The sequence below is a fragment of the Trachypithecus francoisi genome, unplaced genomic scaffold (assembly GCF_009764315.1).
Source record: "Trachypithecus francoisi isolate TF-2019V2 unplaced genomic scaffold, Tfra_2.0 Lachesis_group20, whole genome shotgun sequence".
Classification (NCBI taxonomy): domain Eukaryota; kingdom Metazoa; phylum Chordata; class Mammalia; order Primates; family Cercopithecidae; genus Trachypithecus; species Trachypithecus francoisi.
Genome location: NW_022681466.1, coordinates 62,310,557 through 62,338,479, shown reverse-complemented (window position 1 = coordinate 62,338,479; position 27,923 = coordinate 62,310,557). Strand labels below are relative to the sequence as shown.

The 27,923-nt window shown below is 47.4% G+C and overlaps 1 protein-coding gene across 6 annotated transcripts in view; it reads right to left on the bottom strand.

Annotated features, from left to right (window-relative positions):
• The window catches only part of GAS7 (growth arrest specific 7), a 291,891-nt gene that overhangs the window by 146,064 nt on the left and 117,904 nt on the right, over positions 1-27,923 (bottom strand). Inside the window, exon 1 of one of the 6 annotated variants that reach the window (XM_033184559.1) lies at positions 6,431-6,545. The exons of 2 other annotated variants lie outside the window; for them this stretch is intronic. In XM_033184559.1, coding sequence (XP_033040450.1) covers positions 6,431-6,459 — 29 coding nt within the window. In that variant the 5' untranslated portion in view covers positions 6,460-6,545. Of the gene's footprint in view, positions 1-3,855; positions 4,092-6,430; positions 6,546-27,923 lie in introns of those variants that run through there. 3 more of the 6 variants (XM_033184558.1, XM_033184551.1, XM_033184556.1) reach the window with 3 other exon arrangements.

Here is a 27,923-nt window from a genome sequence, read left to right as displayed (position 1 = left end):
GGTGGGATATCTCTGGAGAAGTGCCTGGTCCTGATGAACCTCCACCTCCCCATTAGGTCACCCCTCTGCTTTCAGCTGCAGCCATCATCCCCTGCACACGCTCCTTCCGGCCTGGAGTGGACCCGAGACCAAGACACTGAGGGAGTGTGATGATCCAACCAGGTAGAGCAATTTGCAAAAACTCTACTCCTTAAAGCGCCAAGGAGAAGCAGCCCGTGGCCCCAGTGCCTTAGTAAGGATGCTTCTGGAAACAAGGCTGGCCTTCTGCCACTGCCTGCCATAACAAAGAATCAAGAGGCCACCAGCTAGCCGAGTGACACTGGGCAGACTTCTTACCTCTCTGAGCTTCCAGCTTAAAATGAGCCGGCAATGGGAGGAGGGAGCAGAAGCATAGGGTCTTCAACCTCATGACTCTGGGATGTGCAGCTTTTCCCTGCTACCACCACCTTCTTTTTCTACACTCCTCTTGGATACTGCTGAAGCCCCAGGGCCGGACAGAAGCTACTGACTCCCAGGTCTGGCACATGGAATAACCCTGTCACTTTCCTTCTGTACACCTGGCCACCTCCCAGAAAGCCCGCAGCCCCCAAGACAAAATGTCTAGATTCTGGTCTTCAAGGAGCTCCTAACAAGGCTAGGGGCCTTGAACAAATCTTGGACCTTTCTGGGGCTCATTTCTATATGTCAAAATCAAGTGTGATCTAGAAAGACTTAAATTAAAAAGACTGATAATACCAAGTGCTGGCAAGGATGTAGAGCAACTGGAATTCTCATATGTTGCTCGTGGGAACACAAAATGGTACAGTCCTTCTGTAGGGCAGTGTGGCAGTTTCCTGTAACATTAAACACACATTTACCATGTGGCCCAGCAATGCCACATGTAGCCTGTGTTTCTAACCAGGGGCGACTTTGTGCCCCCTGAGGACATTTGGCAAGCCTTGGACACATTTACAGGTTGTCATGATGGAGGTGGGAGAGGCTGAGTGAGTGCATTAGCTCCCTGCAGAGACACCTGTTGTTTCCAAAGAGACTCCTAGAACCAAGAGTACCTCTGACCTAAGCTGAGGGCCAGAGAAGGGCCTTGGCTGTGCAAATCCACTGAAGGGTCTGTAAATGGTCAGAATGCTGCACAAGCTCCCAGGCCAGGACCAAAACCGACTGTGCCAATCTGCTTCCCTCTCCTGGAGCAGTTCCCAAATCAAATGCAAACCTCATGGTTGCCCCACTGAACCCTGGAAGTACACAACTTCCTACTTACTCAGAACAACAACTTCAAAGCCACTTTGCATGGTTGCTGGCTCCGAAGCCACACGGAGATGACGGATTACAAGGAAGAAATCAGAACCATATGGATTTCATATTCAGCAAAATAAACAGAATTACAGCATCGGGGTTGGGCCCAAGAAACCAGGGGGGCTGTGTGTTTGGCCCAGAGCCCAGGCTTGGTGGCCCCCAGCATGGGCTGGGCTCTCCCGGCCTCTCCTCCCCACCCATGACTCCCACAGACAGCGCCAGGGGCGTCCAGCCTGCTGTCTGCCCCTCCTTGCCAAGGCCCCAGCAAGCAATCCTGCTTCGGCTGACATTTTTGTGTTTTACTGAGCTTTTTAATATCCTCTTTTATGGCACAGTTGAAGATAGTTCAGCTTCTTTTCTAGTTTCATCCAAAGATGCACACAAGCACCAACAGGAATGCTGTGTCGTTAATGACAGTGTGACGGCCCTGGAGCCTCTGGGGGGAAGCTATAGGAGGGGGCAGCTGTGGCACCCACCCCCTTTCAGGCCCCTGATTCATTTCTCCCACAGCGAACTGCGCTGGGCGTTCCCACTCCCAGCCTCCCTCTCAGCCCAGAACAGAGAAACTCTTTCCTCTCCCAGTTTCTAGGGGAACAATATGGCACTCCATGTGTAGCCCGTGTTTCTGAACCAATGGGGCAATATTTGATGACATTTACCAGCCAAGGATGCTGCTGAATGCTCAACAATGCACAGGACCACCGCCCACAACAAAACAATCATCCAGCCCAAAATGTCAACAGCAACATGGCCAAAAACCCTGGTACAGACACTGACCAGGCTTCAGTTGGTTCCCAGTGCCCCTGACCAAGGTGCACGTCCACGGAGGGATCAAGCTCAGGACTTTTAGGGATCACAGACAAGTTCTGATCTACATGAAGGAGGAATATTTACCATTCTGGTAATTACTTTAAAGCAAGTTCTAGGCTGGGCACAGTGGTTCATGATTGTAATCCCAGCATTTTGGGAGGCCAAGGCGGGTGGATCACTTGAGGTCAGGAGTTCAAGACCAGCCTGGCCAACATGGTGAAACCCCATCTCTACTAAAAATACACAAAACATTTGATAACCCTGAAGGAAGACAGCCTGCTGGGTGTCACTCGGCTACCTGGTGGCCTCTTGACTCTTCGTGATGGCAGGCAGTGGCAGAAGGCCAGCCTTGTTTCCAGAAATCAAGACATCAGCTGGGCACGGTGGTGCACACATGTAATCTCGGCAACTCAGGAGGCTGAGACATGAGAATCACTTGAACCCGGGAGGTGGAGGCTGCAGTGAGCCGAGATTGCATCACTGCACTCCAGCCTGGGAGACAGAGTGAGACTCAGTCTCCAAAATAAAATAAAATATAAAATAAAATAAATTCGACAACTGATTGGGATATCATTTGATCTTCCAATGATTCTCCATTGATACAGAGAAGATAAACTTTAAAAACATAAAATGCATCTTGCCCATAGAAACCACACGAACACAGTGGGCACAGATCATTTAAATCTTTTGATGTGAGTAACTTTAAATAACACAGCTAATTCTGCTTTGCTGGTGGGTTGCTTTTTGGTCTCAGAAATCCCTGAACCAGCAAATCAGGGCTGCTCACATCCCTATGCTCTCCCTTTCCTTTCTTCTCTCCCCCAGGAGTGCTGAGCCACCGTTGGCTGACACTAACTCCTAGTGACCCCGCGGATCTCAGTTCCCACTGCAAATGCCCTTTCACCCCCCAGGATCCTGTGGGTAGCCGAGCAGTCCTGCACAATGTGGGTGAGGCCTGCAGTACCTGGAGCAGCTCAGGGGAAGTCCAGGGAGCTCCATCTACACTGTGCAGGCATCACAGGGCACACAGTAGGATGGACCCCTCCCCCCAGCAAAGGCAACCCTGGCCTCACTCTATGCTCCCATTTACCTGCTGGCTGGGTTTCCTAGAGTGGGCCAAGAAAGGGAAGCAGAGTGGCTCTGTGGTGGTTTCACGGGGATTCCCCTAGAGGAACAGACAGGCAGAGCTTGCTAATACCACTTCTTTGTCATTCTTGCAAAAGGAGTCCCTGCTCCCGCCTACCTCCACCAAAATAATAGGCAACGGCAATGGTGGCACCTGGCACGTGTGTGTGTGTGTGTGTGTGTGTGAGAGAGACAGAGCATGCACATGATACTCACAAAGATGTCCCCATGTCCTACACCACAGGAGGGCCCCTGTCATCCTGCTCTCTCTGCTGAGGAAACCTCTTAATTAACTTCTCTGTTGCAATGATCCACCATTTTCTGCCAAAGCTACCATCTCTGCTGCAAAGCAGGGAAGCAGCAGCTCCAGCAAAGCCTGACAAATCATCTAGGTTCTACGATGATGCTCATTTCAGAGAACGAATTCAAGGTTCGAACTGTTCGGCAGTTCGCCCCAGGCAAACCGGGGCCAAGTGCATACACCTGCAGCTAATAACAGCGGGGCCAAAATCAGGGTGTCAGGGTGAGGATCTCATCCAAGGTCACACTGCTAACAAGATATGACACTGAGAGCTAAGCCCTGCACATCTGGCTCTGGAACTCTTAACCCATCACCTCCACTCTCACCTGTTCACCACGGCAGCTTCCTGACCACCATCTAGTATGGTTCCACCGTGGGTCACCGTCTCTGGCCAAATGCTTCCTTCAAGACACTCAGGCCACGGGCTCCCCCTGGCACGGCTGGTGGGGGGGGGGGCGGGCAGAGGAAGCGTCTTGCTTTTCATCCAGCCACAGCAGGTCCTTTGTTGCCTCAATGCCCCTAGTGAGTCACCTCCTCCAAAGGCCATTGCCAAAGAGAGCCCCATTTTAGCATGAGCACTCGTCCCCACTTCCCTTTTCCATTTCCCAACACAGCCCTCAGCACCTCGAACATTAGTCACATACATGCCAACGGAAGTTCAAAGATGCTCTGATAATGTGATTTTTAAACACGAGGACCCAGCGGGCGGTGGCTGCTGCAGCTTCTTGGACCTCTCACTCAATCCCCTCCACGTTCTGGGGCCTCCTGGATCGACGTCTTCATTTTGCGGGCTCCACAACACGCAGGGAGTGTGAGTCTGCTTTTCACACGTGGGAGTCTCGTGCCAGAGGCTGGGGCAGAGGGAAAGCGGCACAGCATGATCTGGCATTTCCAAGCACACCCTGGGGGTCTGTGACCTGGAAAGCACAGCAGGCTCTGGTAGCATCTGTATGCCGTGTGGACCTGCCCAGCGGCCAGATATATCCCGGCTTCTGACAGAAGCACCTTGGTTTTTCTTTTTTTTTTTGAGACAGAATCTCGCTCTGTCGCCCAGGCTGGAGTGCAGTGGCCAGATCTCAGCTCACTGCAAGCTCCGCCTCCCAGGTTTACGCCATTCTCCTGCCTCAGCCTCTCAAATAGCTGGGACTACAGGCGCCTGCCACCTCGCCCAGCTAGTTTTTTGTATTTTTTAGTAGAGACAGGATTTCACCGTATTAGCCAGGATGGTCTCGATCTCCTGACCTCGTGATCCGCACCTTGATTTTTCTACTGTGGAACCACCTTTCCCCTTTCTCAGCCCTCCAGGTTTCTGGGGGTAAGTGGCTCCTGCCTGGCCAGTTAGCATGTGCCCTCTCCCCAACCACAGTACTAGTTCACGAATGGGCACATTACCCATCTGGGGCTGGATACCTGGAATTTGGTTTTGGAATTACTGGGGACAGATGTATGACTATGAGAGGATGCAAGCCTGAAGCTGTCGATGGTCATGATGAAACCTTGCAGGAAGTCTCACTGAGGATGGAGTCGATGGAGAAGGAAAGGGGCTGATGAGGAAGAGAAGGAATCAGAGAGAAACAGACTGCTGACACTGTTTAAGCCACTTGATCAAACCATGCCTGAAGCTGAACTTCCTGGCACTGTTCCTTTTTTGGTTTGAAGCCAATTTGAGTGAGATTTTTTTCATTAGATTTTGCTCTGTCCACAGGGTAAAGTACAGCAGTGCAATCACAGCTCACTGCAGCCTTGAACTCCTAGGCTCAAGCAACCTCCCACCTCCACCTCTCAAGTATCTGGGACTATAGGGGAGTGCCACCACACCTAGTGAATTTATTATTTGTAGAGATGGGGGTCTCACTACGCTGCTGAGGCTGGTCTCAAACTCCTGGGCTCAAGGGATTCCCTGCCTCAGCCTCCCAAAGAGCTGGGATTACAGGCATAAGCCACCACACCTGGCCTGAGTAGGATTTCTGTAACATTTAATAGAAAGAGTCCCGGCTAACAGTTTCTTGGTAAAGGGCAAAGTATACAGATAGCAATCATCAAAGCTAAAGAACATAAAGCAGAGAGAATTTAGAGATTCGGTTCCTTTCTTGAGCCTGCACTTGTGGGTAAGCTTCTCTTCCAAAGATATCTACATTTCTAAAAACCTTCCTTGGGCCACTGTAACACATGACCATAAACTTGGTGTCTTAAAGCAACAGAAATGAATTCTCTCACAGTTCTGGATGCCAAACATCCAAGAATTAGTATCACTGAGCTGAAATCAAGGTATTGGTAGGGCCATACTCCTCCCAGAGGGTCAAGGGGAGAATTCAGTCCTTGAGTCTTTCAGCTCCTGGTAACTGCTGGCACTCCTTGGCTTGTGGCTGCATCACTCAAATCCCTACCTCCCCAGTTATACCCTTTGTCTTCCGTCTATAGTTGAATCTCCTTCAGCTTCTCTCTTATAAAGATGCTTGCAATTGCATTTAGGGCTTACTCAGATAACCCAGGAAAACCTTCTCAACTCAAGATCCTTAATTTCATTGTACCTGCAAAGACCTCTTTTCTTTTTTTTTTTTTTGAGACGGAGTCTCGCTCTGTCGCCCAGGCTGGAGTGCAGTGGCCGGATCTCAGCTCACTGCAAGCTCCGCCTCCCGGGTTTACGCCATTCTCTCGCCTCAGCCTCCCGAGTAGCTGGGACTACAGGCGCTCGCCATCTCACCCGGCTAATTTTTTGTATTTTTTTAGTAGAGACGGGGTTTCACCGTGTTACCCAGGATGGTCTCGATCTCCTGACCTTGTGATCCGCCCATCTCGGCCTCCCAAAGTGCTGGGATTACAGGCTTGAGCCACCGCGCCCGGCCTCTTTTCTAAATAAAATAACATTCCCAGGTTCTGCAGATAAGGACCTAGACATACCTTGGAGAGCCATGATCAGCTGCCGTCATCAGGCCAAGTCAGACCACGGATCAGAAATGTTGCTGTCCATACCTCTGATGCTTCCCCAGGTCCTCCTGGCTGGGACCTTGGGGTCAACTGTGCCAGTCACATAGCACTGGAAGAAGAAATAGCCAGAATGTTGGGCCGGACTCAGAGTGGAAGATATGTAAGAGCACAGAGTGCCAGGGAGGTTAGGCAGGACTGGGAGTCCCAAAGGAGGTCTATCCAGAGCTCAGGTTAGGGGGCTGCATGCTTGGGACCAAAATGTAACTTGACCTTGAAATAAGATTAAGGGAATCACAGTATACTCCTCTCCATACTCCCATTTCCCTAGTGACCAGATTGCTATGGGGCAGGGTAGGAAGGCATCATCTATAGTGCAAGTGGGAGGGAGAGGAAAGTAGGGATTGAGGAAGCAGAAGACAGACTGTGACGAGGAGCCAAGGCCAGGCTAATTTGTTGCCCAGGCTGGAATGCAATGGCACAATCTCGGCTCACCACAACCTCCGCCTCCCGGGTTCAAGCAATTCCCCTGCCTCAGCCTCCTGAGTAGCTAGGATCATAGGCATGCGCCACCGTGCCTGGCTAATTTTGTATTTTTAGTAGAGATGAGGTTTCTCCATGTTGGTTAGGCTGGTCTTGAACTCCTGACCTCAGGTGATCTACCGGCCTTGGCCTCCCAAAGAGCTGGGATTACAGGCATGAGCCATCACACTCGGCCTGGCCAGGCTATTTTTTTTTTTTTTTTTTTTTTCAGAGATGGACTCTCGCTATATTGCTCAGGCCAGTCTTGAACATTTGGCCTCAGGCCATTCCCTCATCTCAGCCTCCCAAAGCACTGGGAATGAATGCAGGTGTGAGCCACTGTGCCTGGCCTATAAGGTCAATTTTGTAAAAACAGTTAACTATTTATTTCAAGGTCTATTAATTAGGAAAAAACATATAACTCGTTCAGAAAGCCTGAGATGTGACTCTCATTCTGCAGGGCATCATGGCAGCCTTGCTCTGCTTGGACTGACTCCTGGAGTCACTGAATTTTGGAGTCAGGGGGAGCATTTCTAGGTCACCAAGTCCTGACAGTGTAGTAGTGAAGAGAGTGGACTTGGGAGCCAGACTGCCTGGGTTCAGTTCCATGCTTTGCCAGGACAAGTTGCTTGATCTAGCTGGACAATCTCATATCAGCAATTCCCGCAAAGACAAAAAAAAATAATGATGATATAAGTATTAATAATACCAGTTACATGGATCAAGTGAGTTAATCATGTACATAAAGCATTAAAAATTGGCCTCTCCTTGCTGACACGGCAGCCAAGTGTCAGCTCCTTCTCCCAGCTCCATGGTTCTGCCATCCTATATAAAAGGTTCTGATGAAATCTGGGGGAGGGATGGGGTTGGGGGAGTGGAGTTTCCAGCCCGCCACAGCAGAGTCTCCTCTGTCTTCCATTTTATCCCAACTCCCTTCACTTCTTCATGCAGACAAGTGGGCCACTTCTGAGCTTACCTCAGTCCTATCCCCCCACCCCCTCTGGCTAGGGGGTAATCAGAAAGGAAAACCAATAGGACCAATGCTGAATCCCTGCCTGGTGATTCACACAGAACAATCAGGCTGACCCTAGTTAGGAATGTCTGGAAACACCTGTCCTGGTCCTCCTACACCATGACAGTTCTTTGAAAATACAGCCCAGACACTCTCCATACCTGCTGCCCAGCCTTGGTTCAGGGTGGACCTGATTGGAGATCATGAACCATCTCCTGCAAGTCTAAACAGAGGCTCAGACCGGGAGAAACCGATTCATACATAACTGAATTACGTCCTTCAGCGGGAAGTTGATATCAACATTCCTTAACCTTGACACTAACCACTGAGGTGTGGTCACTGTTACATTTTGTAAAGAATCGGGGTGTGGCATCTCTGATATTGTAGGTCCAAACCAACAGTCTCTACCTTGGTCATTCTCGAGAAGACTATTTTGGGATTGTGCTCTGTCCTTCAGAGGCTTAACACAAACCACACCTGAGACTTCCGCCACACATTAAAAATACCCCAATGCTTCCTCCCAAACCTTTTAAGCTGCTTTGTACGAAGCTCAGTGACATCAGACAGCACCTCAAAGAAGGACAGGCACCCCCATATGCGCTTGAGAGACCGGCTTTTCCCAAAAGCATCACCGGCTCCTTCCGCGCACTTCCCTAAGTTTGATTCTAGGAGAACTTTTGCAGAACCTTTGCTAGGAAGTCCCTGACCCATTGAGCCAGGATGACCCACTGACCCAGAGGAGGCCCTGGGTTTCCCTCCCTGACCTGAAGACAGAGGCAGGCTGTGCTGAGAGTCCCCAAAACCACCCTCAGCTCTGACGATTCCCTAGAAGGACTCATGGGACTCAGCATATATTTTACTTCTGGTGAAGACTTATGGCCAGACACAGTAGCTCACACCTATAATCCCAGCACTTTGGGAGGCTGAGGCAAGAGGATCGCTTGAGGCCAGGAGTTCAAGACCAGCCTAGACAACACAGCAAAACCCTGTCTCTAAAACACACACACACACACACACACACACACACACACACACAAACACACACACAAAATTAGCCAGGCATGGTAGCACATGCCTACAGTTCCAGCTTCTCGGGAGGCTGAGATGGGAGGATTGCTTGAGCCCAGGAGTTTGAGGCTGCAGTGAGCTAGGATCATACCACTGCACTCCAGCCTGGGTGACAGAGTGAGATCCAGTCTCTATTTTTTTTTTTAAAGGGTCTTATTACAGCAAAAAGATACAAAGCAAAATCAGTAAGGGACACAGAACCTGGGACAAGGTCCCGAAAAAACCAGGTGCAAGTTCAGGAGTCCTCTCCCAGAGGAGTCACATAGGATGTGCCTAATTCCTCCAGCACTGAGTCCTGACAGCACGTGTAAAATACTGTCTAGCAGGTAAGCTCATTACAGACTCAGTGCCCAGGGTTTTTATTAGGAGCTGGTCATATAGGCACCCCCTGCCTACCATAAACACAAATTGCAGACTCCCTGAAGAAATCCAGGTATTCAGCACAAACCATATTACTTACACGAACAGTTTAGAGAAGAGCCACCCTTACTATTTAGGGAATAATGGGAGCCCTTCCTAAATGCAAATTCCCAGACACCAGCCAAGGGCCAATGCTGCAAGCAGGCCTTTCTAAGGAGGGCACCCCGGCCTGCTATGTTGACTCTCTCTGCACCGTGCCCATGGAATGTTTACTTGAAGGGATCTCCCCTTTTGTCTGGCCCATCCAGTGGCAGAATCCTGCCACTAAATCCTCGACAGGTGACAAGCCTCTCAAACACTTGTGTGGACAGAGAGCTCATTCCTTCACAAAGCCTCCTCTTCCACGTTGGCCTGTGATCCTTGCTAGCCCAGGAACACCAGCCTCTGAGTTCAGTATTTCATGCCAATAAACACTTCACATAATAACCACCACCACTATGATGCTTTCTCAGGCCCTGCGCCAAACACATGACAAGCATGAGCTCATTTAATATTAATGTTTTATGATGGAGTCAACTATGCCTTAGAGACGCAAAGCGACTTGCCCAAGGTCACAGTGTTAATGGGTTTGAACTCTGGTCCATTTGACCCCACAGCCGGAGACCCTGAAGCCACCACACCCAGCATCTCCTGGGAGCCGATCTTTCACTGGTCACCATTATGATTTTCAGCATACTCTCCTATCACTTTTTCCTCTTATTTGCTAATATTTTTAGTTGACTCACTTTTCTCTTTTAAAAATTGCACTGAACAGAAAATTGATGTGAGTCTCTGAATGGAAAACTAGTGACATTTGCCAGAAATCTATAATAACCATAAAAATAACCACAACAAAAATCAAGCAGTTATTCAATCTTTGCTGGATACTGCTACCTGCTGAGGCCTGCCCTTGCCTGGCACCTCCCAAAACTTTCTCCTCAATGTAATCAGAAGCAAGGAGAGAACTGCAAAAGGAATGCCCTTCTCTTGATATGGTTCACTGGTACTGGAAAAGTCTTGTCCATAGACCATCTAAACCCATCTTGGCACAGCACCTTGGGAAATGCTATACTAGACCATAGGCTCTAGATGACCTGCCCTGTTGGGCTCACTAGTCTCAGCAGGGACTCCTGGTTTTCTATGCACCCCACTCCTCCATCCCCAGTCTTGAGGTTTGTTCCACCTCCTTCCTCTCTCATTCACTCTCATTTATTCTCCAACTTTTGTGGCCACTAAGTCCTGAGAATCATCCAGCCACCAGCCTGGGTCAGCTGCCCAGCCTCCCAGCCCAGCTCTCCCTTCATTCTCTCTCTTACTTTTTTTTTTTTTTTGGTCCAATTTTTATTTTTTGGAGACGGAGTCTCGCTCTGTCACCCAGGTTGGAGTGCAGTGGCACGATCTCAGCTCACTGCAACCTGCGTCTCCTGGGTTCAGGCCATTCTCCTGCCTCAGCCTCCAGAGTAGCTGGGACTAAAGGCCTGCGCCACCATGCCTGACTAATTTTTGTATTGTTAGTACAGATGGGGTTTCACCATGTTGGCCAGGCTGGTCTTGAACTCCTGACCTCAAGTCATATGCCCTCTTCAGCTTCCCAAAGTGCTGGGATTACAGGCGTGAGCCACCATGCCCAGCCTCCCTTCATTCTTCTTTCTGTTTTCATGGGCTCTGCTCAGCTTACCAGGCTACTGGCCTGGCCTTGCAGAGAGAAAATGCCAGCAAAGATGCCGTCTCTCCTGCCCTATTCTAAAATCTAGAGTCTAGGGAGAGAGGGGCAGAGGCAGAATGGGGACATCACAACCTAGGGGACAGAGTTTGGGATGGGGGCAAAGGAAGAGCATACAGACAGCAGAAGTCGGAAATGTGCTATTCGGTTGGTGCAAAAGTAATTGCGTTTTTTGCCATTAAAAAATGGACAAAATCACAATTACTTGTGCACCAACCTAAACATTTCTCTAGAAACCAGGGACTCCCACATCCCCATCCCTGTCTGACTCCTACGCAATCCTCTGGCCTGGCATCTGGAACACCTGCTCAGCCCAGTTATGAACTCAAAAGAGCCACCTGACTGGGTCAGAGGGTCCCACACAGAAGCCCGTTGGTGGGGTGTTCCCAGTCAGCAGGACCCCAAATAACTCCAGGCAGAGAGATCCAGTGAGGCGACTTAGAGCTCAGGCTCATAAGGCAAACAGAGCTGTGTTTGAGTCCCGACTCCACCATACCCCTTGGGCAAGTGGCTTTCCACATCTGAGAAATAGGACCAAAAATATTACAAACCACACAGGGTTGTTGTGGGAAGATGCGAATCACTCTGGGTCTGTGCCCAGGATACATTATTTCCCCAGAGCTGGCTGTGGGACTGGGGCTTGTAGCCATATCATGGAGAACAGCCAGACATGAGGTGGTGGGTGCAATCGGAGGCAGAGTCAGACAGCTGAGGCCTCACCTGCAGACCAGAGGCTGCTTACGGGGCCATTGGATGTGCTTTGCTTGACCTGCAGACCTTTTAAAAAAATGTTTGACTTATCTTCAAGCATACAAAAACCAGGAAAAGGTCTTGCGAAAAAATAAAAAGGCCAGGCACAGTGGCTCACGCCTGTAATCCCAGCACTTTAGGAGGCCAAGGCAGGCAGATCACCTGAGGTCAGGAGTTCAAGACCAGCCTTGCCAATATGGTGAAAGCCCTTCTAATAACAATAATTTAAAAAATACAAAAATTAGCTGGGCACGGTGGCACGTGCCTGTAATCCCAGCTACCTGGGAGGCTGAAGCAGGAGAATTGCTGGAACTCAGGAGGCGGGGGCTGCAGTAAGCCAAGATCGTACCACTGAACTCCAGCTTGAGCAACAGAGTGAGACTCCATTTCATGGAGAAAAAAAAAAAAGAAAAAAATAATAAAGATTTCAGTGTCTCTTGAAAACTCGGGTGAGCCATACTGCAGGTGCTGTCGACAGAATGAGGAGAAATGCTGCCACGTTCTCCACCATTCTCTATCACAGTGGTCTGCAACCCTGGCTGCCCATGACAATCACCCAAGAGCTTAGAAATGTCCTAGGAAGTCCCTGTCCCATTAAACCAGGATGCCTAGCGCTGGAGGTGGGGTGCTGATCTGAAGTCATTGGTCCTGAGGAAGCACCTCTACCTGCCTCACTCAGCGCTATTACCTGCCCGGCCCAGACACTACCTGCCCCTATAGCCGGTTCAGGCAAGATTCAGGAATAAGGAAAGACTGGGGCCCCAGAAGACAAACCCAGCATGCAGGCCCCTGCTGGCAGCCCCAGCTTTAACTTAGTCCACTCCACAATCTCTTCACTGGAGGGGATGAAGAGCTGGCTTGGCACCCCTGTTCCCCTCCCCCAGCCTTCGCCCATGGTTGCATTACCTCTGTCCACCCTGGGAAGGACAAAGCCCCTGAAGGTCAAGACTATGTGTGGAGAAGAGCCAAGGCGGGCATCCCATGCCCCGGGCCTGGGGACAGCCTCGAAGGGCATTCAAGTTCCAGGTTCTCCTGCTAACAGATGCTTCTGCCTTCAAATACACTTTCTGTAAAACCCTAGAGCCACACCATCACCTTGAAACCCCCGGTTCCATCCCTCTCTGATAGAAGCATCTGTCCACAAGCCTTCCTTGATCCACAGGAGTCAACATAAATGTAAGGTAAAGAACAGACCAGACGGCTTGCCAGCGCCGTTTCTGAGATGTGATGGGGAGAGAGGCTGGGGAAGTGCTGGCGCCCGTGGTCTGTCTGGCCCCAGGATTGGTGCATTAGTGACTTAGCTGCAATTTAGGGTATTACCCACTGGTTTTGTGCCATTTCTCTAAAAAAGGGGAATAAAAAAAAAAAAAAAGAAGAAAGTGGCATCATCACTGCCAGCCCCATTCCATCATTCTAAGCATATGGAGTGAAGTGGTGTATATCTAACCCAGGGCAGGCGGCACGACAGAAATAGAAAAGGTGGCCCTCCCCGGCCCAGGACCAGAGTGACAGTAAGGCAAAGGCTCGCCGGAATGAGGCAAGGAAATGAGATGTTGATTGCATACATAAAGCGTGGCACTGCCAGAGAACAGTGACAAGTGACATGTGAATCGCACAGATGAGGGCTTCCCAGGACTCAACGCGTCCCAACAGGCCGCGTGGCTCAGCCTGACAAACAAGAGAATGAGCGCAGATGTCATCACTATGCAGGTACCTCAGCAAACTGATTCTACCCCAGAGGCTCTGACACAGCTGGAGACAGGCCTGTTTCAGGATGCACAGTTTACGGTCAAGGGGCACCCCTCCCCAGCCGGTGCAAGCTTGGATCCTTCACACTCCCTGGTAACAATCCTGGGAAGTCAGAGCACAGGACTTATTCTCCAAGCAGAGGATCATTGTGCTGTCCTCAAGCACCTGGGGAGAGCAGGCGACAGTCTACACCTTGCTACTGAACGCCTTGCTATTACATAAGACATGGTCCATAGACCAGCAACACTGAGCTTGTTAGAAACGCAGCATCTGCGGCACCCCCCAGACCTCCTACATCAGACTGTAGTTTAACAAGCGCCCCAGGTGAATCGTGCGCACATTAACGTTTGAGCAGCACTAATTTAAAGCTTATGAGCTATTTTACCAGTGCACAAGGGAATTTCTAGGTACTACTAGGTACTGATCAAGCGTGTGACAGCTACACGGGTGCTTGAGGAATTTCGAGACTGGTTCAGACGAGGCATCTCACCCTGTCTTTTTTCTCAATTGAATTCAAGGCTGCAGCTACTTCCTCAGTTCTCTAACTCACTTATCAACCAAGGCGATCTCAGATGAAAATGTTTTCCCATAGCCATTGAGCCTGGCAGAGTAACATCTCAGGATGTATTTATCCCCGTTTACTTATTTATCTGTGCTTCACATTTACTCAAACATTTATTGGGCACCTACTATATGTCAGGCGCTGAGAATATGAAGATGAATGACCCCAGCCCTGTCCCAGGCAGAGCTTACTTTCTGGAAGAGAGAAAGATGGCAGGCAGCCACGCAGCAGTATGATGGACATATGCAACGATAACAGGAGAAAGCAGGAGCTGAGAAAGCAGTGGGCGTCCAGAAAGTTCCTGAGAGGGGGGTGCTGCCCAAAGGTCATTGTAAGGACAGGCTTTCTCTTTGCCAGGCTTTTCTCTGCTTTTCTTGCTCCCTCCCATCTTACTTTCTGCTGGATTGACTGCATTTTATTTATTCCCCCTCCCTCCACACACTTTGCATTTATAGAGTCTATTTATACTACTTAGGTGGTTACACTGACATTTTTAACATGTACACTTGACTTTAAGCAGAAAGCTAATCAATAGCTCTTTCCTCCTTCTGAATAATACAAAACCCTAGAAGGGTTTCACTTCGATCTCCTCCCTCCTACCTTCTCAGTGTCGGGTGGCATGAATCAGACAAAGATGCTATTTTCTCCCAAGTTCTGGAACTCCCTGGTTATTTCTTCTCTCCTGCCACTGACAATTTTCCAGGAAAATAAAAGTTCCAAATTGACTCAAGAGGAAATAGAAAACCTGAACAGGTCTATAACCTTCAAACGAATTGATTCGGTGATCTAAAATCTACCTTAAAAAACTGTACCTGTCGGTGTGGTTTTACTAAGTTTTCTCAAATCGTTAAGAAAAAAACACTTAATCCAATCTCTTTCAGAAATAGAAAACATTCAGCTCCTTTTTATAACACCCTGATATCAAGTTCAAAGGAAAACAATGGGAGAAGAAAGGAAGTAAGAGCTCCTAACCTCACTTAGAGAATAGGTGTAAAAATTCTAAATAAACGTTAGCAAATCCTGGAAATGCAGAGATACTGAAACGTCAGAAAACTCATTAAACTCACCATATGAAAAGAAACTACAAGGAAAAAAAATAGGATAATCTGGATGCAGAAAAAGAAACTGACAAAACTCGACACTCATTTGTGATTAGAACTCACACACAGGACTGGAAGGAATTTTAGTCGGATAAATTATAACTAATGAAAATTAACGGCTGGGTGTGGTGGTTCTCGTCTGTAATCCCAGCACTCTGGGAGGCTGAGGCAGGCAGAGCATGAGGTCAGGAGTTCGAGACCAGCCTGACCAACATGGTGAAACCGCACCCCTACTAAAAATACAAAAATTAGCCAGGTGTGGTGGCGGGTGCCTGTAATCCCAGCTACTCAGGATGCTGAGGCAGGAGAATCACTTCAACCCGTGAGGCACAGGTGCAGTGAGCAATGATTGTGCCACTATACTACAGCCTGGGTGACAGAGCAAGACACTATCTCACAAAAGGAAAAAAAAAGAAAGAAAGAAAGAAAGAAGAAAATTTAAATAAACTTCATACTTAATGGAAAACTCTGGAAGCTTTTCTGTTAAAGTCAGGAATAAGATAATGCTATTCACTATCATGGTTTCTCTTCTGCACTGAAGATATTACAACACAGTAAGACACCAAAAAGAAATAAATATAAGGATTAGTGCTGGCTCAGCCTGTAATCCCAGCACTTTGGAAGGCTGAGGCAGGAGGACCACTTGAGCTGAGAAGTTCAATACACAGCCTGGGCAATATAGTGAGACCCTACCTCTGCAAAAAATTAAGAAAGTAGACGGGCGTGGTGGCACACACCTGTGGTCCCAGCTACTCAGAAGGCTGAAGGAGGCAGATCACTTGGGGCCAGGAGGTTAAGGCTTCACTGAGTTATGATTATCCCCCTGCACTCCAGCCTGGGTGACAGAGTAAGACCTTATTTCAGTTTAAAAAAAAAAAAAAAAAGCTGGGATCCCTGTAACCCCAGCATTTTGAGAGGCTGAGGTGGGCGGATCACTTGAGGCTAGGAGTTTAAGACCCCCTGACCAACATGATGAACCCCTGTCTCTACTCAAAATACAAAAATTAACCAGGTGTGATGGTGCATGCCTGTGATCCCAGCTACTTGGGAGGCTAAGGCATGAGAATCACCTGAACCCAGGAGGCAGAGATTGTGGTGAGCCAAGAACGCACCACTGTACTCCAGCCTAGGGAAGGGAAGGGGGAGGGGAAGGGAAAGAAAGGGGAGGGGAAAGGGGAAAGAAAGGGGAGGGGAAAGGGGAAAGAAGGGGAGGGGAAAGGGGAAAGGAAGGCAAAACGATGGGGAAAGGGAGAGGGAGAGGGGAAGGAGGAAGGAGAGGGGGAGGGGAGGAGAGGAGGTGGAGAGGGAGGGGAGGGGGGTGGAGGGGGAGGGAGAGGAGTGGGGAAGGGGAGGGGGACAGAAATGGAAGGGGGACAGACAGGAAAGGGGAGGGGAAGGGGGAAGGGAAAGAAGAAAAAGGAAAGAGAGAGAGAAGGAGGGGGAGAGGGAAGGAGGGGGAGTGGGGGGAGAGAGAGAAAGAAAAAAGAATAGAGATTGCAAAGGAAGAAACTGCTGATATCCTCATACATTATAATTGCCTACCCATCCAATGCAAGAAACTCTACAAACTATCAGAACTAATAAGACAGTTCAAGATCTAGTGATTAAAAATTACCAATATTCTACAGTAACTAACTACTGAAGGGGTAAAGGATATGCCATCGCAAAACATGCCAGATTGGTATACCAATGATTTCAAGTTGAAAACATTGTAGAAACTGTAGTTTCAGAACGGATGAGCTGAACTGTCTCTTCCTGCATGCACCAAATGATAGAGAATCCCATAGGAGAGCTGTCCTCCCAGTACCAGGGCGAGAAAATAGCGCCTATCACCAGAGCCTTGGAATTGAGCCTGCAATGGACTTGAATAAACATCATGAACAGAATAGTTCTTATATTTCACCTGTTTTACCCCACCTCTAATACATCTTCTAGTGACCCCACCAGAAAACTGACTGCCCTTTGCTATACTTTGTCTTGTTATTTCTGATCAAGTTTATCACTCTATCTAAAAAGTATAAAGTTACATTGCTTTGGCCACTTCTTCGGGCTTCATTGTCTTGTGAAGATCCCATGTACATATAAAACTAATAAAATGTATACACTTTTCTCATGTTCATCTGCTTGGTGTCAATTTGGTTTCCAGATCCAGTCAAAGCACCCGTTAAGGGCTAACAAGGAGATTGGAGGTGATTTCTGGTTCCCTTACACTACAGTAAACGACAACAATCAGAAAATGTAATAAATAGTTATGGTTAAAATGGCTGATTGAAAATGGGCTGTTTATATCCATACTCTCCTAAAACTCCATTAACAAAGCCACAAAGAACAAATAAGTAAGAGTTGACAACAAATGAGACATGTCAACATAATTTTGGACAATGGAAAACAAACGGATAAATGGCAAGGACTTCGCATAGAGGAGTGAACAGAAACCTGTATGTCTTCACAGGGAGATAATGACAAGAAATCAGTCAGTTTATAATGCAGAAGCTCAGAAAGGCACAGGAAGGCTCTCAGCACAAAGTATCTATGAGGTAAAGACTTAAAAAGGAGGCTGGAGGAGAGCTTACAGATTTCTCCCTACTCTCAGCAACTAAGTGACTGCCCTATCCCAATGGCAGAAAACAACAGGTTGACTCTCAAGGCAAACTAGTCCTGAGCTTCTGGACTCAGGGACACCTAGAGGACAGGTGACAAGCCATATTGAAAACAGGGCAATGAGGCAAATGTTTACATACTGCAGATTAAGATCAGACCTATTTCCTTTTTCAGGCAGCTACTGCAGGGTGTGATCCAACAAAACAAAGGAGAAAACCAAGAAAGGGGGAAGACATGAGATCTAAGAAATGACTAAAAAGCAGACAAGAAAGAAAGAAATAGGATGATAGTGAAGGAAGATACAAATGACAACTGTTTATCAGACTTGAAGAGCAACAGACCAGAGCAGAGCAAATAGATGCTTCTACTGAGATGAAAAAAACAGACCCCATAGATTATTTCATACGGTGACAGGTGACAGTACATGGGGAAGTTTGTTGTTTTTTGTGGGTTTTTTTTGTTTTGTTTTTTGTTTTTGAGACAGGGTCTTACTCTGTCACCTAGGCTGGAGTACAGTGGTGCGATCACAGCTCACTGCAGTCTCGATCTCCCAGGCTCGAACAATCCTCCCACCTCAGGCTCCCCGGTAGCTGAAACTGCACCACCATGCCTAGCTAATTTTTGTATTTTTAGTAGAGACGGGGTTTCGCCATGTTGCCCAGACTGGTCTCAAACTCCTGGGCTCGAGGGATCAACCTGCCTCAGCCACTGAAAGTGGTGGGATTACAGGTCTGAGTCACCTCACCTAGCCTGGGGAAGTTTTTAAAGGGCTAATGAAGAGAGAAGAACTGGTACAAGGGACAGGGAAAACAAAGTAAATGAAAACAATCACTTTTGTTTTTATTTATTTGCTTTCTTGTTGTTGTTGCAACAAAGAAGCAGAAGCCAATCAGTAGCTCAGCTATAATTTACAAAGGCATAATAATGTAAACACCAGACCCTGATATCACCATAGTATCACTATTGCGGGAGTTGAGGGAAGAGGTTATGTATGGAGGAAAGGAGAAAGTAAAGTGTTGGTGGAAAAGCCAGGTCTAATCTTCTGCAATAAGAAGTTCAATAGATAATGTGTAAAACTGGTAGGTAGGGGGATATACAACAGTATAAATATATCATTTAGAGAAAGGGGCAGGTACAGCAGCTCATGCCTATAATCCCAGTGCTTTGGGAGGCCAAGGCGGGAGGACTGCTTGAGGCCAGGAGTTCAAGACCAGCCTGGGCCACATAGCAAAACCTCTACCTCTACAAAAAAAATGTTTTTAATTAGCCAGGTGTGATGGTGCATGCCTGTAGTCCCAGCAACTTGGGAAGCTGAGATGGGAAGATCGCTTGAGCAAAGAAAGAAGATAAGAAAGGAAAGTAATCAGATGATGGTGAGGGAAGATCAAGATGACAACTTTTCAGACTTGAAGAGCAACAGACCAAAGTAGAGGCTGCAGTGAGCTATGATCATACTACGGGACTCCTGGCTGGGTGACACAACAAACACCTGTCTCTAAAGTAACAAAAACCCCAAGTAGAGATAGAGCCCCAGTGTGTGGACTCTGAGAAGCATTTGGGGTGGAGTATGGTGAGGAGAATGCTCTACTTTTAAAATTCTATTACTTTGATAAAAATACTTATAAACACTGTAAACCAAAAATAAAATTCTAAGTCCTTCCAACTATCTGAATGAACGTCCTCCTTGGCCAGCATACTCTAAAATGTAATCTAAAAGACTGGTTTAGATCATGAAGGGAAATGGGGACCAGACATGCTTCATTATAACCCTCCAGCATTAACTTCAACACAGACCTTGTGTCTGATAAGAAACATTTACATTCTGGCCGGGCGCGGTGGCTCAAGCCTGTAATCCCAGCACTTTGGGAGGCCGAGACGGGCGGATCACAAGGTCAGGAGATCGAGACCATCCTGGCTAATACGGTGAAACCCCGTCTCTACTAAAGAATACAAAAAACTAGCCGGGCGACGAGGCGGGCGCCTGTAGTCCCAGCTACTTGGGAGGCGGAGGCAGGAGAATGGCGTGAACCCGGGAGGCGGAGCTTGCAGTGAGCTGAGATCCGGCCACTGCACTCCAGCCTGGGCGAGAGAGCCAGACTCCGTCTCAAAAAAAAAAAAAAGAAACATTTACATTCTATTCTCTCTGAAGCCTGCTACCTGGAGGCTTCCTCTAAATGATAAAACTTTGGTATCCTATTGCAACATTCCTTTCTGTTGATAACTCTTTCAGTCAATTGCCAATTAGAAAAATTTTAGATCTACCTATAACCTGGAAGCCCCAGCTTCAAGCTGTCCCGCCTTTCTGGACCAAACCAATGTACATCTTAAATATATCTGACTGATGTCTCACATTTCCCTAAAATGTATGAAGCCAAGCGGTGCCCTGACCACCTTGGCCACATGTTCTCAGGATCTCCTGAGGGCTGTGACATGGCCATGGTCACTCATATTTAGCTCAGAATAAAACTCTTCGAATACTCTACAGAGTTTGACTCTTTTCATTGACAACATCAAATTTAAAGGAAAAGAAAAAAATACACCACGCATAATGGCAACAAAACTGTAAGTGAGCTATGAGTAAATATAACTAAAGAGTAAAAGACTTATATGGAGACAATGTAATGTACTGACGTCAGAGGTGTTTGAACCGGAGTGACTTCATCTTATATACAGGTTGGGTAAAAGATAAGACCGAGACCGGCCGGGTGCGGTGGCTCAAGCCTGTAATCCCAGCACTTTGGGAGGCCGAGACGGGCGGATCACGAGGTCAGGAGATCGAGACCATCCTGGCTAACACGGTGAAACCCCGTCTCTACTAAAAAATGCAAAAAAACTAGCAGGGCGAGGTGGCGGGCACCTGTAGTCCCAGCTACTCGGGAGGCTGAGGCAGGAGAATGGCGTAAATCCGGGAGGTAGAGCTTGCAGTGAGCTGAGATCCGGCCACTGCACTCCAGCCTGGGCGACAGAGCGAGACTCCGTCTCAAAAAAAAAAAAAAAAAAAAAAGATAAGACCAAGACCTACTGGGTTGCACTCCTAGTAGATCTGGCATTCTAAGTCACAGGATGAGATAGGAGGTGGCCACAAGATACAGGTCATAAAGACCTCACTGATAGAACAGGCTGTGGTAAAGAAGCCGGCCAAAACCCACCAAAGCCAAGATGGCAACCAGACTGACCTCTGGTCATCCTCACTGCTCATTAGATGCTAATTATAATGTATTAGCATGCTAAGACACACTCCCACCAGCACCATGACAGTTGACAGATGCCATGGCAATGTCAGGAAGTTACCGTATATGGTCTAAAAAGGGGAGGAACCCTCAGTTCCAGGAACTGCCCCCTACCCTTGCCACCTTTCCTGGAAAATTCATGAATAATCCACCCCTTAGTTGGCATATAATCAAGAAATAACCATAAAAATAGGCAACCAGCAGCCCTCAGAGCTGCTCTGCCTATGAAGTAGGCATTCTTTCACTCCTTTACTTTCTTTCTTTGTTTTTTTTTGAGACGGAGTCTCACTCTGTCACCCAGGCTGGAGTACAGTGGCACAATCTCAGCTCACTGCAACCTCTACCTCGTAGGTTCAAGCAATTCTCCTGCCTCAGCCTCCTGAGTAGCTGGGATGACAGGCACATGCCACTGAACCCGACTAATTTTGTATTTTTAGTAGAGATGGCATTTCACTATGTTGGCCAGGCTGGTCTCGAACTCCCGACCTCAGGCCATCTGCCTGCCTCACCCTCCCAAAGTGCTGGGATTACAAGTGTGAGACACCACGCCCAGCTACTCCTTTACTTTCTTAATAAACTTGCTTTGACTTCACTCCATGAACTCTCCCCAAGTTATTTCTTGCATGAGATCCAAGAACGCTTTCTTGGGGTCTGGTTCGGGACCCTTTTCCAGTAACACTGAGTTATAATAAAGACGATCTAGATCAATGGGAAGATACAACTTGTTTCTAGATAGGAAGCCCAGTATTACCAAGGAGATCTTTCTTCCCAAATTAATCTCAAAACGTAGTGCCATTTTAATGCAACAGTTGTTCTTAGAACTCAAGGAGGTAATCCTAGAATTCACAGGAAATAGTCAAGGGCCAAGAACCTCCAAGACAATTTTGAAGAAGAATGAAGACTTGTTCCATCAGATAGTAAAACTTTTTGCAAAGTTACAATTAAAATAGTGAACAGACAGACAAACAGACCTATGAAACAGAAGAAAGACCCCAGAACAGAACACACATCTATAAAAACATACAGCAAAGGTGGTCATCAAATCAGTGAGGTGAGAATAGAGGGATTTTTTAAATAAGTAATAAAAGGATGACAGCCTCCTCAGAAAAAGAGTACAATTGGGCTCTTACCTTATAAAAAACAATAAAAGGAAATTACAAATGGATCAAAGATTTCAATGTCAAACAAAAATCTTGAAAATTTTCAGAAAAGACCATATATGACCTCACCAGAAGAGTTTTTTTGTTTGTTTTTGTTTTGTTTTTCTTTTGAGACAGAGTCTCACTCTTGTTGCCCTGGCTGGAGTGCAATGGCATGATCTCAGCTCACTGCAACCTTCGCCTCCTGGGTTCAAGCGATTCTCCTGCCTCAGCCTCCTGAGTAGCTGGGATTACAGGCACGCACCACCACGCCCGGCTAATTTTTGTATTTTTAGTAGAGATGGGGTGTCACTATGTTGGTCAGGCTGGTCTCGAACTCCTGACCTCGTGATCCACCCGCCTCGGCCTCCCAAAGTGCTGGGATTACAGGTGTGAGCCACTGTGCCCAGCCAAGAGTTCTTAAATGAGGCATAAAAAGTAAAATCCAAAAAGTAATCGATTAACAAATTTGACTAGATTGCAACAAAAAAGTTTTGCATGACAAAATACATCATTAGAAAATGAAACGGTAAAGCAATGACTAAAAGACTGCGCAATAGAAAAATGAGCAGAGTATGCACAGGAAACCCACAAGAGAGGAAATTCAAATGGTATATAAACATTTGAAAACATACACGACCTGACTAGCAATGAAGGAAATGCAAATGCAAGTTAAATCCAAGGTGTGGTATTTCACACCCTCAGATAGCAAAAATAAGAAGTCTGATGTGTTGGCAAGGCAAATGGAAATTCTGATACTCTGTGGGTGGCAGTCTACATTTGCAAAACCTCTCAGAAAAACAATTTGACACTATTTAGGAAAGTCCAGATGTACATTCTCAGACCCAGATATTCTCCTTCTAGGTATGTGGACCCAAGAAACACCCAGGCCAGTACACGAGGGGACAGGCACAAAGATAAGCATTACACCATTGCTTAGAGTGACCTTAAGTGTCCTCCAGGGGAGATAAAGGTGATCTGTGCACATGCTAGAACAGTATGCAGCAGTTAAACTGAACTAGCTCTACATGCACCCACATGAAAAAAACTCAAAAACATATTGTGCGAAAAAAGTAAATTACCAAGGTATAAATACCGTATGGCACATCTCATGTAAGTTTCAAAACAAGACACTGCTAAACAGTATTTTGGATATACACACGTTAATAAAGATTTTAGGCCGGGCGCGGTGGCTCAGGCCTGTAATCCCAGCACTTTGGGAGGCCAAGACGGGCGGATCACGAGGTCAGGAGATCGAGACCATCCTGACTAACACAGTGAAACCCCGTCTCTACTAAAAAAATACAAAAAAACTAGCCGGGCGAGGTGGCGGGCGCCTGTAGTCCCAGCTACTCGGGAGGCTGAGGCAGGAGAATGGCGTGAACCCGGGAGGCGGAGCTTGCAGTGAGCTGAGATCCGGCCACTGCACTCCAGCCTGGGCGACAGAGCGAGACTCCGTCTCAAAAAATAAAAAATAAAAAATAAAATAAAGATTTTAAACATGCTCATGGGAAACACATACCAACCCCGGAACAGTGGTTACCTCCAGTTAGAGAAGGAAAGAAGGGAAAGGAATTGGAGGAACACACAGGATTCTGAATGCCAAATACTATGTTATTTCTGACTGACATTTGGCCAATGTTAATACTCGTCAAATCCAGAGATGATGATAAGCACATGAAAAATGTTCATCATCATCAACCTTCAGGAAAATACAAGATAAAAGCACAATGGGAAACTACATCATACTCCCTAGAATGGCTAAAATTTTTTTTTTAATGCTGGCAAGGAGGTAGAACAATAGAAGCTCATACACTGCTGTGACTGATGAGCAAATTGAAGCAGTGACTTCAGAAAACAGTTTTGCCATTTCTTATAAAGTTAAATGCATGCTTACCATATGATCCAGCAATTTCACTCCTACGTACTTATGCCAGAAAAGTGAAAACATGTCCGAAAAACCTATACGCAAATGTTCACAGCAGATTTATCCGTAATAGCTAAATCACGGAAGCCACCTAAATGTCCATCAATTGACAAAAGGATAAGCAAATTGCAGTAAATTCAACTAATGGATTTCTAGTTAGCTATAAAAAGGGGTGAGCCATTGGTACAACAATGAGGATGAATGTCAGACATTATCCTGTGCAAAAGAAGCCAGATTCAAGAGTACATACTGCATGACACGTTTCTGTGAAACTCTAGAACAAAACTAACCTAGAGGATAGAAATCAGATTCAGAAGTGACCTGGAGAGATGAGTGGGTACAAAGGAGAGAAACTGACTGCAAAAGGGCAAAAGAGAGCTTTCTGGGAAGATGTCTTACACACTGACTAATTCAAGTAGTGGTTGCAAGGGTGTATACATTTGTCAACTCATTGGCCTGTACGCATATAATAAATTTCATGAGAAATTGTAGCTCAGTAAAGTTGATTTAAAATATGAATGGCAGATACATTTGTCAACATCTCTGTAATTTTCTGTAGACTTAAATATTTTATTAAAAATTAAGCAGACTTTAGGCCAGGTGCGATGGCTCTCACTTGTAATCCCAGCACTCTGGGAGGCTGAGGCGGGTGGATCACTTGAGGTCAGGAGTTCAAGACCAGCCTGTCCAACATGGTAAAACTCTGTCTCTACTAAAAAGACAAAAATTAGTTAGGTGTGGTGGTGCACGCCTATAATCCCAGCTACTCGGTGATGCAGGATTTTTCTCGGTCCCTTTACCAGTCAGGGACCTCTGGCTGGTAATGCCAGAGGCCTTGCCCAGGGCATGCTATCTGCCGCAGGAGGTGCCCTGCCCAGTTGGCCTTCCCAGGCAGAGTCTGGCTTTTGCACTGATTCCCAAGTTCTTGTCCCATGCCCAAGAAGAGGATGCACTGAACATTGAAGTGTGAGGAGGGTGGAGAAGAATTTTATTGAGTGATGAAACAGCTTTAAATAGAGAGGGGACACCGGGATGGTTCCCCTACCTGAAGGCAGGAAAGTCCCCCATGTGGCTGGGTCCAGGGCCTTTTATGGACTCAGAATGGGGAGTGCATGCTGATTGGTGAGTATGCAAAAAAGGTTAATGCAAAGACACCACGCAAAAGTGGGCCCGGCAGTATAGAAAGCCAATTAGGAAAGTGTAGGTATACGTAAAATAGGTGAAGGGTAGGGATCAATCAGAGGAAAGCACACCAAACAGGAAGACAAGTTCTCAGTTTGGTACAAGGATTTAAATGGTAGCTTGGCTTTTGGGCTTTAAGCTGTCTTCAGCCTGGAGGTGGGGTTTCACCAGGGACCTGCCCCTACCTACCTAGGCATTGGCTGCCTCCTGCTGCTCTCATGGGGAGGCTGAGGCATGAGAATTGCTTAAACCTGGGTGGTGGAGGTTGCAATGAGGCAAGATCATGCCACTGCACTCCAGCCTGGGCGACAGAGCGAGACTCCATCTCAAAAATAAATAAATAAATAAAAACAGATAAAAATATGGGTTATCAATGGCCTATATTGGTGGGGGCAGGAATTTTTAGAGGGAGAATAAAAAACTAATGTGGTTTATAATGTTAATTCATTTCTTCCCAGTGGTAGAGTTGTCTCCTTAATAATCATAGTGGTCCCATTAGAAGCCAAAGGGTCCGTTGAGATCAGCTGGTCCTGGCCTCTTTTTCAGAAAAGAGGCCCAAGTGAGATTTGGCCAAGATCACTGCAGCAGACATCTGTTATTTCAGCTGCCCAGTATCCTTTCCCTTTATCTTTTTTTTTTTTGAGATGAAGTCTCACTCTTGTCCCCCAGGTTGGAGTACAATGGCACGATCTCGGCTCACTGCAACTTCCGCTTCCCAGGTTCAAGTGATTCTCCTGCCTCAGCCTCCCGAGCAGCCGGGATTACAGGCGCCCGCCACCATGCCTGGCTAATATTTGTATTTTTAGTAGAGACGGGGTTTCACCATGTTGGCCAGACTGGTCTTGAACTCCTGATCTCAGGTGATCCACCTGCCTCGGCCTCCCAAAGTGCTGGAATGACAGGCATGAGCCACCGCGCCCGGCCCCTTTTCCTATCTCTTAATAGCAGCCTGCTCTTTTTTAAGGGGATTCTCTCTCCCCTACCGGGCACTTTCTCTGTAGGGCTATTAATCCGGGTGCCAGCTCTCCACAACAAACGCCAAGGGGTCCCTGGGGGGGTCCTTCACAGGGTGCAGGTGTGTGACCGATGGCCACCTCAGGACACTTAGTGCTGATACTTTAAATCATGGGTAAGAGGAACAATCAAGGGATGCATGGAGGTTATCCATTCTGAGCCACAGACCTGACCATGCTGTTTTTGCTATAAGACTGGTTTTATTATTCCTACCTCCTGGCCTCACACTGCTGAGCACCCTGGTTTCTATCTGTTTTCAGGAGGTTTCCCTGGTCTCTGCCTATTCTATAACCTTTCAGTATCTTTGCAATAAACTCCACTTTGCTTACATCAGCCAGAATCAGTTTCTAATATTTATAACCAAAGAACCCTGAGTGACACATCACCCAGCCAGCCCAAGGGAGACCAAGCCGACAGCCCAGAGTTCTGGAGTGTGGACATCTGTCCCTGGGAGTGTCAGCCATGAAGCCAACTTCTCAGGATCTTGACTTCCCCACCTCCATCTCCTAGGGCTGCTGGGAGACAGAAAGAGGAACCATCCCAGCCGGACGCGGTGGCTCACGCCTGTAATCCCAGCACTTTGAGAGGCCAAAGTGGGTGGATCACGAGGTCAGAAGATCGCGACCATCCTGGCTAACACGGTGAAACCCAGTCTCTACTAAAAATACAAAAAAAAAAAAAAAAAAAGGAGCCGGGCATGGTGGCAGGTGCCTATAGTCCCAGCTACTCGGGAGGCTGAGGCAGGAGAATGGTGTGAACCTGGGAGTCAGAGGTTGCAGTGAGACGAGATTGTGCCACTGCACTCTAGCCTGGGGGACGGAGTGAGACTCTGTCTCAAAAAAAAAAAAAAAAAAAAGAGGAACCATCCCTTACTGAGTGATGTGACAAGCACTTTGACACACTTTAATTGAGTCCTTCCAACAGCCTGGTAACGCAGGGATTATCCCAATTTACCTATGAAGACACTGATGCTGAGCAAGAAAAATGTTTTCCCAAGGTTGCAGAGCTCCTGAGTGACAGAGCCAGAATTTGAGCCAAATCTGTCTATTTGAAAAAGCCTAGCTCTTGTCACCTCATCCTCCTGCCTTGCCTCAAGAAAATAATCAGTCACTGACATTTCAATGAAGTGTCAGAGGCATGCCTGGATGTTGGCTGCACCTACAACATATCGAGGGGGGGTCAACTGCGTACACTGAGCCAGGGCACCCACCCAGGCAGGCGCGGCCATGAATGGGGGTGCAGAGGGTGGGGGTGAGGAGCAGCCTTGGTGCCTGAGGAATGGTGTAGGAAACGTCCTTACCCTGAAGGAGGGGAAGTGAATTCTTTCGGCACTGAGATGAATACGTGTTCGTGTTCCCATGGCAACAAAGCATGCTCACTGTTGTCCATACCTGGAACTGTGTGACTCACATTTTTGGCAGTGCACGAGTCCCGTCCACAGTCATTAGCTAATCAGCCTGGAATGTGTGCATGACAGCACTGATTATATCT